The sequence below is a fragment of the Alosa alosa genome, chromosome 20 (assembly GCF_017589495.1).
Source record: "Alosa alosa isolate M-15738 ecotype Scorff River chromosome 20, AALO_Geno_1.1, whole genome shotgun sequence".
NCBI classification, from domain to species: Eukaryota; Metazoa; Chordata; class Actinopteri; order Clupeiformes; family Clupeidae; genus Alosa; species Alosa alosa.
In genome coordinates this window covers 19,196,221-19,212,519 of record NC_063208.1, presented here as the reverse complement: position 1 = coordinate 19,212,519, position 16,299 = coordinate 19,196,221, and the positions used below count along the sequence as shown (strand labels likewise).

The 16,299-nt window shown below is 44.5% G+C and overlaps 1 protein-coding gene across 4 annotated transcripts in view; it reads right to left on the bottom strand.

The window, feature by feature from the left end:
* Window positions 1-402: 402 nt before the first annotated feature.
* The window catches only part of tshz1 (teashirt zinc finger homeobox 1), a 34,398-nt gene continuing 18,501 nt past the window's right edge, over window positions 403-16,299 (bottom strand). For all 4 annotated transcript variants that reach the window (XM_048229457.1, XM_048229455.1, XM_048229456.1 and 1 more), the window contains one exon: window positions 403-4,977. In XM_048229457.1, the coding sequence (XP_048085414.1) occupies window positions 1,529-4,977 (3,449 nt within the window). In that variant the 3' untranslated portion in view covers window positions 403-1,528. The remainder of the gene's footprint in view (window positions 4,978-16,299) is intronic.

The window sequence follows — 16,299 nt, the reverse complement described above, 5'->3', positions numbered from 1 at the left end:
GTTTCTTTCTGAAGAGATCACCATATCATGTCAAACTGAATTAACATTAGTCATGTGCACATTGGAACCCCAATGAGTCTCATATCATCTGTTATTATTCTCTGAATACATAACTATGCAATAACTATGCATCAGTGGAAGTGTTAACAGTTTGTATTTTGCAACTATATTTGCTAGACTTTCAAAGTTTGAGACAAATGGGTAGTTAAGTGCTTTGTGTTACATTCAATGGCATATACTACTCACTAGGATCCAGTATAATCTGATTAGTATGAAATTGACTTTGAAACAAAACAAACAAGGTGTACAACATTCTAAACTTGGAACAGAAAGGAGAGAGATTGCTATTCTGACTGATGACTGACTGACTGCAGAGGAGCAGGATGACCACATCAGAATTAATTGTGACCTGCAATATGTTTTATTTTACAGTTGAAAAGACAAACAAAGATTTTTTTCAGTCAATAAGACCTTTCATGATTCCATGGTAAAACATTGTTTAGATACTGTAATGTGCATTGCTTTTTTAAAAACCATCATGACGCATCAAAAAAGATGCACTTTCTGAGTGATAGAATTTATGTTTTGAAACCAAGTCAGTTGATGAACTTCAAGAGAATACAAACAAATGTGGTTCTGTATATACTGTATATATCTATGTACATATTTAATTTGAATTTATTTTTTATATAAATTGACAATATAAAATAATTCACACCATACAAATTATATGGAGCTCCCCATGTTGCAAATGGTAAGATATGACGATGAAAATGTACAATTTCTGTTGATCATTTAAATATACATGTATGCTGAGGTTTTGAATGAAAGCGGCACACTGCATGAAGAATAGAACTTGTACCATATATTTCAAATTACTACAAAATGATATTTAACAACGATAGTAAAAACAGATTTTTAAAAATGAATTCACTATTGTTGACAAAAAGCAACCATGTCAAATTACAGATAACTGTATAATGTTTGACACTTTTGCTCCTTTATGTATTAATAATTAATGCATATACGTTGTGTCAGGTATTCTTAAGCCAATAGTTACTTTTTCCATCACACGAGAACAATATAAGATCACAAACTGATTTCACCATATCACATTTCTTCACAAAAGGTCGGACATTCTTCCACAGATTTCTGCTATGCATTTTCATTCAAGGGGTTTTGGCTTATTTCCAAATGACTTCTAAGTGTCAGTGAATTTTCAAATTTCCTTGAATTTTCCCTCCCAAATTCCTGTGGACTGAAACACAATTTCTCCTAGTTCTGCAACAGCAGAAGGAGTTAAAATTAAACTTAAAAGGGTCAACTGGTATTCACAGAGGACGTAAAACACCATGCATGTCATTGAGACACTATTTAAATAGAATAGAAAAAAAGGAAATAAAGAAAATAGAGGTCCAGTTAGGCAGTTTTCAGAATACACGCCTGACTTATTCAAAAACTCACTCTAGTCGCAGTGCTTTATTATATTTTAGTGCAATGATTCTTTATGGTCAGTCCTTCTGCTTATTCAAGCCTTCTCTAACTTCTCAAGTTCTGTAACAAAGATTAGATGGTCCTCTGGAGATTTGCCATGTGTTTTGCTCAGGTGCAGTTTGACTGCATGCTTGCTGACAAAGGTCCGATTGCACAGTTTGCACTGGAAAACGCCATTTGTGTCCTCCTCGGATAAACCGAGTGCACTGAAAGTCTTGTCTGTGATGATTTTTGCGACTGCCTGCTCCTCCCTCATGATGTCTAAAGACAGCTTGGAAAGGTCCTTCAAGCTGAAACCTAAGTGGGACTCCAAGTGGCTGATGTAGGCGGAAGGAGTTCTGAACTGCGACGCACAGTCACTGCACAGAAACAAGGGATGGCCCGAGTCAATGTTCTTCAAGAACTTGGTGCTGCCCGAGCGCCTGAGCTGGTACTTGACGTTGGCCAGCCAGTGTGAGATGGTAGTCATGGAGAGTCCTGTGAACTTACAGATGTGGACTCGCTCCTGAGGCCCCAGGTCTGTGATTATGAACTTCCCGTCGGACGTCTCCCGGAGACTGGAAGCAAACTGGGCCTGGAGGATGAGCAGGTGTTGGGGGTTCCAGTTGGACTGTCTGCCTTTTCGTTTCTGAATCGGGGTCAGCTCCTCCAGAGTGTCTTCGAAAGCACTGACGTCCACATCCGACTTCTCTGAAATGGAGGACGGTGTGGAGGACTTTGGTGTTATCCGGCCCGAAAGGTTCTTCACCATGTCTGAGATGTCCATTAGGGCATTTTCCCGCAATGGGGAAGAAACCTCACTGATCAGATCAGTGATCATGGGCTGGCTGTTGTTTCTGATGATGCTGTTGCTGTGACTTTTAAAGTTGTTGTTGTTATTGTTGTTGCTGTTGGCTATCACTGTGGAAGTTCCATTACTGTTGTGCCCATTGCTGCTCTTGGACTTGGTCAAATCCATGGGCTGATCGTCACAGTCAGAATAGTGGTTGTTGAGGTCCACTTGCTCAGCCTGTGTTGGGTTGTAAATGGGACTTTCCGCCATGTTGTTGCTGATCTTGTACAGCATAGCTAGGGGGTCAAGTAGGGGACTGACTGCTTTGGATGCCTTGCCTAAGTGACTGTTCATTATGGACTGCAGAGCACTGAGAGGGTTGATGAATGACTGTTCGGGAGACTGATCTGTGATTATCCCCATACTATTGCAGCCATTTTTGACTGGTGGTTTGGCTGCTTCTGCACCATTCTTGATGACGCTGCTGGCTTGTGTTTCCTTGCGACTCTCCTCACGACTTGGTGGACGTTCCTGCCTCTTCTCTGACGTTCCATTCTTTACTGGTTTGGCGAAGTCTTCAGAAGGGGTGACCGGTTTCTTATCTGTGGTTGCATGCAGAGATGACTTTGTTGAGCTTATATTTGCCTTTGGATCTGAGGGCTTGTTCTCCCTTTCCTTTTTTGGGGGTATTTTTCCTGTAACTTTCTCTACCAATTCCTCCATGGCCAACACATTATTTTTATGGTTGAGAGGTGGGGATGGACTGCAGGGAGAATGTAATGGGTTGTTCATGTCTGATGATAGTGACTTTAAACTGTTGGCATTGAAGGTGGGTTTAATCTGAACACTCTGTACTGTAGGGATGGATGACTTCATTGAACCTTGGAGTTGGTAGGCAGCATGAATACTTGGGTACCCTCCCCATGTGGGTGCCCCTGTTTGGGCCTTATTGATGGCACAGGATACAGTGTTCTCCAGAGATTTAAGGATATCCAGGCCCTCTCTGGGGGAGTCGTCAAGGTCTTCCTCTCTGAGATACTTAAAATGTCCTGACTTTTCTGTCTTTTCTGTCTTGTCTGAGGGGTCGTCTTCTTTCTCCTCTTTGATCTTTTTCTCTGGTCCAGATTTTTTCTCTGACTCATTTGTCATGTCAGTCTTCTCTTCAAACTGGACTCTCTTTTCCTCAGTGGTAGGAGACTGTTTGGGTGAATCAGGTCGTGATTTGATATTGGGAGCTGGTAGACGTGTGGTGGTGGGTGGAAGGGGTATAGACTGAATTTTTTCTTCAACAACAGGATCGAATACAAGCTGCTTCCCCTTCTTTGAAGCTGTGTTGGTGACTTTCAGGAAGTGCCCAGTCACCATCATATGGGCTGTTAGCTGCTGCAGTGTATCATGGGAGCTTCCACACTCCATGCATTTGAGTATTTGGGCCTTTCGTGCCTCAAACTGCCAGGTATAACTGGCACCATTCTGATAGCCATATCGATTATTGGGAGTGACATAGGGGTTGGCAATCTTCTGGTCTTTAGAGCTCTCTGCCAGAGGAACGCCTGGTGTGTTAGGAACAGGGTCAGGTGAGCAGGGTGAAACCAGGTCTTGAAAAGCTCGCTTTTTGGTAGGGGGTATCAGCTTTGTTGCAAGAGCAGGCATTGGTTCTTTAAGAGGCACTTTCTGGTAGTGTTTTGTTTTGATCATGTGGACACTCAGGTCCTGCAGAGACTCAAATGAATGGCCACAGTACATGCACTTGAGCACTTTCTGTGCATCCTCCTTGCCTTCCATCTCCATGAGAGACCGCTTCCTTGGCTTGGACCATTTCTTCCCATGGTCTTCTTCTTTATCTTTGTTGTTGTCGCGGTAGTGCCCAGTCTCATTCATGTGCACTGTGAGCCCAACTAGTGTGTCATAAGCCCCACTGCAGTCCTTGCACCTGAACTTGCTCGCGCCAGTGAACACTGGCCCAAAGAGTTTGTTGTTCTGTCGGTAGAGCTGCACTGTGCTGAAGAGGCTCGGCTCTGGCAGCAGGTGATAGGGATTCTGCTGAAGGGTCTTAGCCAGGGCTGCCTGGTGCCAGTCATAGGTAATACTTCCGGCAGCACTGCTGGTAATGTTGCCACTGTTGCTGTTCATGGTGGCACTCGCAGTCGAGTAAGTGGTGTCAGTGTTTGTGTTGCTTGTTGCACTGCAGCTGATGGTGCTGGTGCTAGTGCTAGCACTAGCGCTGCTGTTGCTAACATTATTAGCCACACTGCTGCTTTCTTTGAGGCTGCTGGCCACACTGTTGCTGTTGCTGTTGTCCCCAGCTGCCATCTGCACATTTTTCATGATGTCTTGAGTGATACTGGACCAGGAGGCGTCCGAGATCAGGTTGGCATAGATGGCCTTCATTTGGGCCAGACTGTCCTGCAGGGAGAGCCCTGCCTCGGCCTCCATGTCTTCTGCGGCCTCTTTGTCTCGGCCGCCATCTTTGGAGGAGGTGCTCCTGAAGTCAGCGAGCTGCTCGCTGGCATCGCTGAGTGGGGAGCCATACCCAGCATCCGGGTTGGTGCCGTTGCTGAGAGGGGAGTTTTGATAGCTCAGCTGGACCCTGCCATCCTCCTCCTCAGTGCAGGGGTAGTCAGTGTCCTGTCCGTCCAAGGAGAGGCCATCATCCTGCAGGTGCTCCTCATCAGGGTTGACTGCCTTGACTCCATCCTCAGGCATGTACACTAAAAAAAAAAAAAAAAAAAGAGCAATGAGTTTAATTATCTTCATAACAAGTACCTCATAATATGATCTCTGAATATCTGTCAATTTTATATCAGCTACAACCCCAAAGAACCCAAAGTGACAGAAGTAATAATAGAATAAACACTTTAGAGTATTGATGACTATTTTTACAGGAGTTTGTTGTTTGTTTGTATTCACTGTGCATGTGTGAGTGTGCAAGTGTGAGAGTAAGTGCCCTTGCATGGGTGCCTGTGTTTATGTGTTGCGGTGTAATGACTCTAAAGGAATTTTGTCAATAGTCCTGGTAGAGGACACTGGTTTGCAATTATAAAGTGGCAAACATCCATATCTTGACTATGATAGATAGTACCCTCCACTGCGCAGACTAACAAAGCTATCGAACCTTCCTGCTCAGCAAGGGCAAAGGCATTCATACATAAAAATCCACCCTGGGTGCAGAAAGAAGTCACAGCAGCAAAACTACACTTGACGGACTTGAAGGTCTTGAATAGCAGCAAACAAAAATATTTTACTACAAATCCTTATACATAAAAAACCTTCCTTTATTTCATAAAAAAGTATGATTACACATTGTTATTGTAGAATATATGCTAAAGACTGACCACAAACATACTGTCTACAACCATATCTTTTCCGCTGTTAAACATGTCACCTTTTCTTGAAATAGATAGCAGTAGGTGCTCCTTCATCAACGTAACACATTTGAAGGACTTTCACTCGGTGTGCTCTCTGTGTACCTATAAACCCTCTGACTTCCTCTCTTTCTCTCTCTCTGTCCCTCTCTCTCCCTCACTCCTGCAGTTAGAGGGCACAGGCTGTGTCTGACTTTGATCCAGTTTCCCCTGCCACAGTGCCACTCACTCTGGGCTCCCTTGGAGAGCGAGCGAGAGCGAGTGAGGCTGCGGCTGAGCCACTGCCAAGCGATGCGCCCGCTCCGCACCCGCTGGAGTGGAGCTGGCTGGCAGCGGGGAGCGGAAGCTCGCGCCGAGTGTCGCAGTGAGACGCGAGTGGAAATGGCATGTCGTGTTGTCACGGTCCATGCCATACTAAATCTCGGGGAGTTGAGTGTTTGGCAGCGCCGAGAGGGATTGAAAGAGAGAGGGAGGGAGGTAGGGAGAGAAAGAGAGAGAGAGCGAGAGAGAGAGGGAGGGGGGAACAGAGAGAAAGACAGGGACAGAGGGGGAGAAAGGGCAACAGACATAATAGACTATGACCTGGCCAGATTGTAAGTCACCATTGGGCAGAACAAAGCGAGAGGGATATGAATAGGCGAACAAAGTGTAGTCTAAACTCTAACATGCTCTGTGAGTGCTCCTCCATCCCACGTCTAAACGCATTTCCAATTCAGAGTAATAGGGTTCATTCTGTCCCTATAAAATGCTCAGCAATTCTCCTTCAAACTTGAAAACCACAAGTCTGCAGAGGAAACATAATAAACCATTAGATTTAAGCCCACTAATACAACACAAGTGTAGAGGCATTGTAAAAATGAAGAAATTGGATAAAATGATACATTTGCCAAGCTCTAAATGTCATGGCAGGATTTATCAATAGAAAAACAGGCCGTGAAAAATGACCAGAGGAAGTCCGCGCCTGCTCGTAGCCTCTCTGTACTGGCGCCAGCAAAGGAAGAATGGGGCACTTTCATGCAGCAGCCAAACTGCCAAAACATTAAGGTGGAACACACTGGTTCCCTTAACGCACTTAGATGAAAAGTGAATGAGAGGCCAGGGGACCAAGTACTTAATGATGAAACATTAGAATTTAACCCTTCGTGGCACGAGCAGTAGATGTTCACTCTCATCAGTGCGCACTTCAAATGGCTGTCACATTTGAGGCTATAGTCACAGTAAATCTAAAATGCACACATATACACACACACACACCACACACATATGCACACACACACACATACATGCACACACACAAGAACTACGCTCTCATATTGCCTGGGGATGTTTATGTGTGCTCTTTTTTCCCACCATTTTGATCCCACACAAATAGCGACAGCATGTATTCTTTAAGTTGCTATCTTGCAAACATATTTGTTATGAGGGAAATGGAACGAGACGATCAAGAGAATGGGAAACAACAGAGAAGCGCATACGAGCAAGAAAAAAAGGGGGGGGGGGGATGGTCGTTAAAGGAAAGGGCGTTTGGAGATATTAGGAGAAATCCAGGCGGAAAGGTGGAAGAGAAAGAAAGACAGGAGAGTCAGAGGGAGGGAAGAAGGTAGGCAGAAAAAGAGAGATGGCGGGGGGGGGGGTAGAGAAAGAGAGAGAATGGGGTAGACAGTAACTCCACGGCTGCCCCTTCATCTTCTCTCTGCCACCGCGCTACGCCTGTGTGAGACGCCAGCATCAGTCTCCTCTGACGGAGCAGATGTGCTGTCAGCTTCAAGCAGAGCACTGCTCACCGTACCCTAATCTGACTGGACATGATACCTGATGTTTGTAGGGATGCATTTACTGCCGAGCCTGTGTGTGTGTGTCTGCTCTCACTCAGAGTAGGTGTGCCGTCACAATAATGTCTGTAATTCCATTCTGTTTAGGTGTTTGTGTCAGTGTAAATACATATTTAGATGCCATTAAATGTATGCTTATGTTGCCTCCAATTAGCTTTGGGAATTTCCATATTTATCACTGTCCTTATGACTGACATCCAATGCCTCAATTGTGTGTGTGTGCATGTATGTTTGTGTTCATGTTTTTATCCTTCAGGGAAATAAACTTCTAACTCTCCTACTCAGGCAGGAGAACTTTCAGGGACAGTGACATAATCAATCACGCTCTCCCATAAATCGCAAACGATAATGCAGAGAGCGCCTCAAAATAAATGATACAAACTGTCAGAGGGATAATCCTCTACTCTATATCGTTTCTGGGAGGAGACCCGTCCATGTCACGTCTGGTTCAGCGGTTTTGAAGCACCGATAATTCCCTCAAGTCCACCACACGTATGACAGCTTATCACATTAAAACAACAACAGGGGAAAAATGAGGCAGGGAACGACCCCCCACACACACACACTAATGCTTCTCTATAATTACTGGATGGTGTGTGATGAGAGAGAGGGAGAGAGTGAGAGAAAGAGAGAGAGTGGGATGGATGAGGCTCTGCTGAAAGAAAAAGACCTGACACTAAAATGAGTGCATCTTGTCATGCGGAGCCTTGACGTGACATTCTTGACGGCCGTCAGTGTCTGTGTGTCAGTGTCCAAAAGATTGGCGTGCACAAAGAAAAAAAAAACCTTGCCTGGCAATTTTTTTGCCATCTGTGTCAAAGCCCCCTGAAACGATCAAAACAGCACTCTGCCCTAATAACCCAATCAGAAGATTTGACTGCTGACATTCTGAATTGAGCCAATGCTTTTAAGCGTCAATTTCAACAATGACTAGGGCTGAGGGTGGCGGTGGAGAGGAGGGAGTGATGGATGAATGAGAGGCCATGAATGAGAGACATCAAATGTGGTCATCAAAATTAAACTCACAGTAAAGTTCCGTTCTATCTTTCTACCCTGGCTGCCCCAAGCAGATGGATCCCACTTATGGGAGCTGGGTTATGTCTAATGTTTGTGAGGCTTTTCCTTGCCACTGTAAAGTGTGTTGAAACAATTTCAAAACAAACAAACAAACAAAAAACAGAGAGCAGGCAGAACAGCATGAGTGTTCAACCAGCAGGCAGCAAAGCTTGCCCTAGCAACCAGCATAACAACTACTTTATTTTGCTCTCTGAGAACGTATGTGTGTGTTTGCATGTTTCCGTGTGCATATCTGTTTCGGTGTGTGTAAGAGTATGTGTGGATGTGTGTGTGTGTGTGTGTGTGAATGAATGTGAAAGTGTGCATGTCCATGTGGGCATGTCTGTCTCTGTGCGTAAAAGTGTGCATGAGTAGGTGTCTGATGTCTTGAGTGTGTGTGTGTGTGTGTGTGTGTGTGTGTGTGTGTGTGTGAGTGTGTGTCCATGTGAGTGTGTGTGTGTCAATGTGTGTGTGCCTTGCACAAGGACAGCCAGGCCATCTGCACGCAGGTCTGCTGATGCTGTTGGCTTGCTGAGGCGCTGGCAGGTGACACGGCCAGGGAGATGAGAGCAGGCCGCACTGTCACAATGTCACCAGCACGTGAGATCGACTGGACACAAACACACCTCCAATCACACACACACACACACTAAAATCATGAACAAAGCCACCTTGCACGTGGTTCTTGGCAGGATGAAAATGTTCTCCCCCCTCTCCGTCAGTCTGCCTCTCTCACATACACATACACACACAGACACACACATCCATCCACACGATGTGCACATTAATTGAAAACTTCTTTGATGTGATAAAAAATGTATAAACAGAGAAATGTGACATATATGTAAATAAGGAATTTTAACACCAAACCTGACAACATGCAAATGTGGAAAATGTAAAAATAGCAACAAAATAAAAGGTGGATTGTCATTTGATTTTATATAATGGTTAATTTATGCCATTGAACTCATTTCTTCTTGCCATACAAATATATAAACAGCCCTTGGGATGGTTTGGTCTTCTGCTGAGGACCATGGTTCTCCTACGTCAAACACTGCATGTTGTTGCACATACCAACAGAAATGAGCCCTTTGTGAGGCTGTCTGGGAACTCTTGAAACTCAACAATTGTGTCAGGGCATCTGCCTCAAATAAATTGGGGTGGGGTGGTGGTGCGGAGGGGGAGGGGGAGGGAGAAGTAGCACTTTCCCAAGCGCCGCCATTTCCATAATGTGCCCATGAAGCAGTCGCTCTGTATTTGTGCCCGGTCCCTTTCTTCCTCACCTTCCCTCTCTTTTTACCCTCCCACAATGGATCTGCCAGTTAGATCTATAAAAGTGTCTGACTTGTAGGGCTAAGCCATTTGGCTGGTGTCAACCCTACATAAACCGTAACAGGAGAGGAAGAAAAGGGGAAAGAGAGAGAGGGAGGGAGAGAGACAGAAAGAGAGTGAGAGAGAGGGAGGGAGGGAAAGAGAGAAAACAGAATAGCAAATGTGATAGGCTATGCCCTGGCCCAAATGCAACTTGCCATCTTGCTCCTCTCCTCCCCCTCCTCGTCTCAACTACACATCCGTATTTATTTATTTGGGCTTGCAGACGCGCTGGCCAATCATGGCGGTCATTTGTAGCGCTAATACCCAATTCAGCTGGCGCCCACTTCCCCATGATTTGGCGGGACCGGGAGCAGTTTGGTGCGACTGAGCTAAGGCCCCTGCTTAGTCGGTGTGGAGGGAGGGGGTGGAGAGAGAGAGAGGGAGGGGGTGGGGGTGGATGGATTTTAATGGGAAATCTGGCAGCCCCATTGCCTTCCACTAGATTCGCTTTGTCACCGCGCCTCCACTCCACGCCACTCAGCTGTGATGGCATCGGACAGGCCTGATCAAAAGATGTCATTTGACCTAGGCAGCGTGGCGCGGGTGCCGGGGACGCCAGAGCAGGGGGCTCGGCCGCCGCCGCTGCCACTGGCTTGCCGGGGACACTCTCAAGGGCTGTAAATAAAATGACATTATTATTTCCTCTGTCCGATCATGTAGAAAAGCCAATTATGATAATGCGCGGCATGTCAGTGGGAATACAGCAATCTCTGCGCCGGCTGCGGTTGTGGCATGTGTATGCGTGTGTGTGTCAGAGGAGGTGCATGTCTGTGTGAGAGTGTTTCTGAGCGTGCGTGTGTGTGTGTGTGTGTGTATGTGTGTCTGACTGACTGTGAATGTGTGTGTGTGTGTCTGTTCTCCTCCGCTCTGACTGGCTAATGTGGAGTTTTGGTTGCAATGTTGTCTGCCCTGATGGCTTCCAGGCAGCTGCATTAACTGTCTGCCTTCACAGTCTGAGGAGCGCAGCCTGAGACAAGGCCCCGGCAGAGACAAACACCCCCCTTTAAAAAACATGAGCGCGCCTTAGCACGCCTTAGCAATGCACTTCTTCACAGGACTCCGAAATGGTATCACCTGCTCAGGTGCCAATGAATAACTGTAAATATCTGTTTTTGCACCTCGTGATTAGACTTTTAAAACAAAACTCTCACTGCTCGGTGAGAGTCTGGTTCACTTCCTCCCCTCCGGTTACACACCCCAGTACAAAGTAAAAAGACAGAGAGAGAGAAAGAGAGAGACTCTTGTGTTTTTGTTTTTTCGTCTTGGAGTAGGCTCTTTTGTTTTTAATCACTCTACTGTGGGGACTCTTTCTTCGCCTCTGTTCTGTTGCTGCTGAACTGCTCTGGCTCCGAGACGCATCTAACTTTATTACAGACTAAACAAAAGGCTCCTTTGATGTCCGGGCCGGCTGCTTTACATGTGCCCGGCCCACCGCTCGTTACCCGCAGACAGTGATTTGTGTTAGCGCGGATGCCGTCGAGAGGGTGCGCTAAATTAATATCTGCTTTGCCTCCTTAACCAGGCTTGTAAAACTGTACCCAGCTACACCCCGGCTACAACCCCACCCCCACCCTACCCCCGGCTCTCTTTCTCTCCCTCCTGGAATAATGGGCCAGATGGCGAGATACCTCTAGGGCCCCGGCAGAATCACTGTGTGGTACCCCTGTCTGCTCCAGAAAACCCAAAGGCAGCAGGCTTGAAGCAGCTCCCATGGAAGGCCGCTGTGGCGCAGCCAGCTCACACAACATGCCTGCACCATATGCAGGAGCATCCACAGTATACGTCACAGCCAGACACCCATATAGACAAAATGGCTGTGAGGATGCAAAAGAATGATTGTTGTGTGTGTCTGGGTAAAAGTGGTCACCCATAGTACGTCATGGGTATCTGTATTTAGATAGATAGAAAGATAGATAGATACTTTATTGATCCTCAAGGGGAAATTCAAGTCCTCAAGGGGAAATTCAATTTATGCTTATCTGTATTTAAGTTTCCGCAGAATTTTAATGATATGCTAAAAGATGCACTTCTACTGATTTACTGGTTATCTGAGACTACACCACATTTTTCCCCCACGAACATGGTATTACAAATTTAGCTGCCATTAAAAAATGTCTGATATTACAAAATTAGTTGCCAGTAGTTCACGCACAAAACAAAAATGAAGAGAAGGAAAGAGGCCAACCCAAACAAAGCCACTGAAAACCCCTTTATTTTCCAGTGAATCAGAAGAGGACAAATTGCTCTCCACTTCCTGTATCAATTCTGTGCTTTGTCAGGCTGTACGCAGTTTGAAATCTGACATGACTGAGATCAGGGTCTGACAGGGAAATCCAAACACACAGTACAAGTCAAATGGCTGTCACCTGCACTGTCACAGGAAACCAAACAGATCTCTCCTTGCATAGATAACTGACACACTCTTCGACTTTTATCGAAGAGTGTGACAATTGTTTTATTTTACTTACTTAAATACTTGTTTAACTAGCTTTGTAGCGTTTGGTGTGTAATAGGCTAATAATGGCTAAAAGCAAACTGAAAACTACTGGTTGTCTTTTCAGCTTTGGCACTTCCAAATTACAATACAATTCATGAATATTTATTTAATCACAAATATCCCCTACAGATGCCTGAAATTTGCAAGTTCACATTTTCCTCTGCATCCTGAACCCTTAAATAGAGCTAATGCTTCATTGAGCTACTCCCTCTCTGTCCCATTCAGCGCTCAATTAACTGAGGGGTCTGGCAATGCAGCACTGGAGAAGAGGCTCTTTCTCTGGAGGACGTTTATCAGGCCAGACCTTACTTCCACCCAATATTGTGTGCTTGCTTGAATTCTTTTTTCTTCTCTTTGTCTGTTTTATGTCTCTTTCCTTTTCTTTCACAAAAAAGCATTGCTTAAGTTAAGCCAAACGGATTACTGTCTTTACGTGACAATGTCTTTGAACAAAAAATAAATAAATACAGTTAATATGAATAAACATATTTTACTAAATAATATCTCGTCAGAGGTAGCCACTCAATCATTTCAAACTACCTCCATACAGGAGCCTACCTATCAATGTCCAATCATTGTCACCTATTATAATTAATGAACGCTCAAAAATAACAAGAGCATTGCTCATTAATTTGCATGGTGAATAAAGCTTGAGAACATTTTTCAGCCATATTCAGTACACTACATTCATACAGTAACTATGTCAAAATTTTCACCTAAATGTAAGACTGTATACATAAATAAAGACCAATTATAACAGTCATGGCATCCATTCACTGACAAAACACACACACACACACACACACACACACACACACACACGAAAGAGAGACAGAGGGTTGCACTTATGCAAAGCGTGGCCTATTTTGTCATTTAATTTTTAAAAAACCCTAAGGTCTTCTAATACACTTTCCCTGTCATTTGCAAGTACATTAACTTGGTGGCCACGCGACAGCCAAATTATGCTAATGGACTGGGTAAAATGGGTCATATAGACAGTGCGTTTTGCATTAGCTTCAAACAATGGCGAGCCGGCCGCAAAGGAGAGGTGACAGCATTACCCAGAGAGTGAAGCAAAGCTTGTCGCCCCTCCGCCACCACCAGCCCATCCGCATTCAACCAGCCACAGAAGGGGGGGTGGGGGTCGCGTGAGGGGGAGTTGGCATTAGGACGTGGACACCAGACCTCTGTGAGACATTAGCATCCCAAACCGTGCAAAGCACCCTTCAGCTATCATCACATGCGACTTGGAAATGCTTATATCACTGAGATTGTTGAATAATGAATGACCTCAGCTGATTATTAAGAGTGAGATGACTATGGGGGAAGGATGATGGGAGGAAGAGGGAGATGCCATGCCACCCGGTCTGAGGATTCTAGCCTGGAGGGGGTTAAACTGGGACTGGTTACTGACTTAATGTTTGTGGAGGGTCACTGATTAATCATTTTGATTTTGGATAATTAGTGTTGCAAAGCTGTGATTTCATTTGGAAAAGCGAGGTTATATGTAATTAGCTTACTTGCATTACTTTCCCATTCTGTAAATAATGATGGCTGTGAACTGATTTTTAATGCATACATGTACATGTGTACAAAATATTAACCAAACACAAAGGTATATGCCCAAGATTTTAAATTATATATTTTTATACATACACAACGCCAAATGAGTGATTATTCATCTGATAACAGTATTAATGATGTTTTCATTTTTAAATCATGCTGTTACAAAACACAAATACCTCAAATACCGGCTGTTTTAATGTTGTGACTGAGCTCTGGGTCATTTATCATTTAAAGTATCTATCTAAGTTTGGTTTATCTATTTTGAGAACAGTTGTGGAAACTTGGAGACTTGATTCATTAAGTGGTAGCCTAATCATAATCACTGCACCATTTTGTGTTTGTCTCCAATGAACAGTACAATGGATGAGTTTGGGTGAAATGTCTGAAACTTTATAACAATGTGAAACACATGCACATACACACACACTGACAGAAATACTGTACACACAGACACACACACTTACACGCAGAGGGGCAGGGCACGTGTTGGACCAGCAACCCCTGAGTGCCACAAGCGTCTGTATTTCAAATGGGGCTCGCTTCAGAACCTGTCATCTATGTTTTGCCTTCCAAACTCTGACTGCACACCAGGTGACACCACTGACAACCTGTAAGTTCAAACTGCCCGCGATGGCCAAGCTCTGGGGGGGGTGATCTGAGCCTGTCTGGGCCTCTCCGACACCGCTGAGAACACCGCCAAGTCAGACAAAGCCGCACGGTGTGATGACACGTTGCTCCCAGTAGCAGGCAAGCTGTTGACCAATGACCCTGACTCTCAGCTCCCTCGCAGGATTAACTCCACTGGAGTTCTGGAGTTAGGAGCTATTTTCAAACCTTTGTAAAAATGAGTCTCTATGTGCGTGGAGTGTAGGGGTTTGTATTGGCAATAACATGGCAAGACTATACGCATCTTCATAAAGGAGTTTGTGAGGCCGTAATCAATACAATGCAATATTGCAATCTTTTTTTTTAGAATCTATTTTTAGGAAAACTGTTATAGCACATAAAACACACCAGTTGTTGTTAGTAAACCTCTTTTTAAAAATAAAAACCTATGGTAAGAAGGTAGCGTAAGTAAATCTGGCATCCCCATGTTCCACATAGTAAATACATGGGATGTAATTTTAGGGCATACAGTACCATTAACCATTTCACCCGAGTGTATTAGTGTCACCTGTAACGGATGCCTTGTGCAAATCAATTGCATTTATCAACAGATTTAAAGCATCTTTGACTGGGTATGGTGGTAAAAGTATTAAATAATGACTTGCTTTGCGAGCCAACCCTTCAAGCCGATTCAATTAATCATGATTTACATTTGAGTCACTTTGTAGATATCCCCTAAGTGATTTACAGTGCAGTGACTGCATACATACTTCAGTGTATGTACTCTGGTCCCTGTGGAAATCAAACCCTTGACCTTCACATTGCTAGCCCTATGCACACCCAGCTGAGTAGTAGGGAAACTACATCAGAGACATAACATACACATTTGTCACACAGTCACACCAGTATACTAAGCCCCATGTTGTTTGCTTTCTCTCTGCTCTTTCTGTTTGATACCACAGGCAGATTTGTGTTCTGTTTATAGCCTACAGTGTGTGGTTTTATTTAGCGAGCCAGTTAAATTACATTTAGAAAACACTACATAAGGCGATCATAGCTTATGCTGCCCTGACATTTGCTTTCATCGGGAGGGATAGATTAAATAAATGAATTCACACATAGAGGTTGTGGCTCTGTGAAATAAACCGCCGTGTAGCTCCCGAAATCTGGCGCAGGGATCAATTGATTGCGTTTGCAAACAATCGATGCAATTCATTTTTCTCTTTCCCTCGTTCAGACACATAACACACAGCGAGACCCGTTGAGAGCATGACTGTGTGGGGATGCAAAGTGCAGGCCAGGCTTTTCGATAAGAAACACACAAAACGGGCCCGAGGAAACAAACGCAGCATAATAGGGTGGCTCATTGTTTTTATGTTGTGCCAGCGCAGCGGAGGAGCTACAAGCCTGTGTTTTGGTCGAATGTAAATTAGACGAACTTCTCCTCGAATGGTACATTGCTCCCGGAGGGCCAGGCTTCTCTCACTTTCTCCTGAGAGATATTCTGGGGAGGTTTCACTCACTGATCCTGTGACCATCGTAGTTAAAGTGATGGATTACCCCTCCAGAACCAGTCATTCATATCTGACTCTTTGTTTAAGTGGTGCACCTGCTTGGAGAACACCCATTTTTAAAGGTCTGGTGGGTGACAAAGTCACACACACACACACACATAGTGTTATATCACTATGCAATTGAATAAATATGATAAATATGACCAACTCTGACCTTTCTATA